Source organism: Morone saxatilis, unplaced genomic scaffold (genome assembly GCF_004916995.1).
Source record: "Morone saxatilis isolate NCDOM2014 unplaced genomic scaffold, NCSU_SB_2.0 Contig3, whole genome shotgun sequence".
NCBI classification, from domain to species: Eukaryota; Metazoa; Chordata; class Actinopteri; family Moronidae; genus Morone; species Morone saxatilis.
The window spans coordinates 6,228,165-6,230,001 of NW_023339873.1; the positions used below are offsets into that span (position 1 = coordinate 6,228,165).

Below are 1,837 nucleotides of genomic sequence, written 5' to 3' on the forward strand. Positions count from 1 at the left end.
GTAAACAGATGCACCAGTTGCTCTTCTGTTATATGTCTGACAAAGTAGCTGCTTACAAGTGTTTGCTGAAGTATTAAATCGCACTTGCTGTTACCACGTTGACCGTGCGGTGCCAAATCACCCAGGAAGTGTGAGTAGTCTTTTCACTGAAGCTTCAACATTCCAGTTCTCTAGCCACAACAAAGTGCCTAACAATAACTTGTCAAATCATTAAACGTGAAATGCAGATTGAGTGAAGCCCACCACGGGGCGTCCTGCGAGACACTCACTGTGGAGTTGCCTGCCTCGGCTGCCAGGCGGGCAGCGTAGCGAGCGATGAGGCGGTGCTCTTCATCTAGCCGACTGGGACTCTCCAAGACACTGCCCAAAGTCAGAGAAAGAGAAATACATCACACACACACACATAGATATATATATATACAGCAACACTGACTCAAATGTGAAAAAGCTCTTATGTAAGTAAAGTTTGTACAGTCAAAGTGATTATATGAAGCAATTTGCATAAAAAAACTTTGAGGTGACCTTCTTATATGACATTTGGCTTTGTCTCCAGTGTTGATAGACAGTCTGAAATAATTGGCCATAACAATGAACTGACATGAATAAGAGAGAATGCAGCATGCCAAATGCATTTGTCACTGTGCCAATGCCCATTCTGGCCATTTCATCACTGACTGGAAATGTCAAATAAGGCATGAGACTTTAAATGACCATGGGTGTGGCATATGGCGTGGACAGATGACAGGACATATGCTGTCCCTTCTCGGCAGGCAGTCTGCAATGAGGAGTGAAGGAGAGCTGAAATGGTGCTGGACGCTATCTCACTCTGAGTGGAGAGTGAGCGATGATTAAGACCATTAAACCCAATCTGGCTTCAAACTCTGCTGCATCAACAACTACAGTCCCTGCAGCTTTGACTACCCAGGTCCAAAACACACTGCAAACCAGCCTTTTAATTGACATTTGTATTAAAAAATCTTATCTTTCTCAGAGCAGATAGAAAAAGCTGTCAGTATGATGAGATAATTTTAGTTGCTGCAGCTCCTACCTCGCTTGTTTCAAGGGTTTTCTAAGTCCAGTGATGGTATCTTAAAATACTCTGCGGATCGTTCAACTCGTTTGAAGATAGTGTCACAGACTCGAAAAACATTCATTTGGTCTGCACTAGGCAAAACTGAAATCACTCCACCAATATGTCAAATCACTTGTTTTGAGGAAAATATCAAGACAAGTCTTGTTAAAAGGGACACTTTCTGAATAATTTACAATCTTATCCTCAGGCTGAAGCATACATGGAGCCTGATGTTTTCTTGTAAGTTTAAAGTAAGACATTAATGCACGTAAGGGAGCTGCTCGGGTTGGCTCAGGAAATACCGTGACCCTACGAGGTCTTTTGGAGCTGAACTGCATGTCTGGATCTTCAGGCTATCAGCACAGAACCTGCTCCTGCCCGTGTTTCATCAGGGAGTTTCCTGGCACCACCTGATGGTCCATGCCAGGTTTTGGAAGACGCATGAACTGCCTTCAAGCCCCCCTGAACTGGCATCTTTCCCAGGGATCTTTTATTTTTGTCACACATTTGAAGATATCAACATTTTTCTACTCAGACTTATTTTGGTTAGAAACGTGGAGATTTTCGTTTAGAGGAATAATGCCGATTGACCTTGCAGCATTCATAGTGGATATCATGTTAATGATATTGATTGATTGACATAATGATGTTTTCAGAATTTGATGCATAGTACATTTAATTTAAATATCTCTGAAGACAAATTTCATACTCATCATTACTCTGTATCTCAAAGTTGGATGGACTTTCTCACAGTATTATCTATAA

General features: G+C 41.9%; 1 protein-coding gene across 2 annotated transcripts in view; it reads right to left on the bottom strand.

Moving 5' to 3' along the window:
- The window catches only part of dtnbb (dystrobrevin, beta b), a 34,047-nt gene that overhangs the window by 9,337 nt on the left and 22,873 nt on the right, over positions 1-1,837 (bottom strand). For both annotated transcript variants that reach the window (XM_035674288.1, XM_035674287.1), the window contains one exon: positions 270-360. In XM_035674288.1, coding sequence (XP_035530181.1) covers positions 270-360 — 91 coding nt within the window. The remainder of the gene's footprint in view (positions 1-269; positions 361-1,837) is intronic.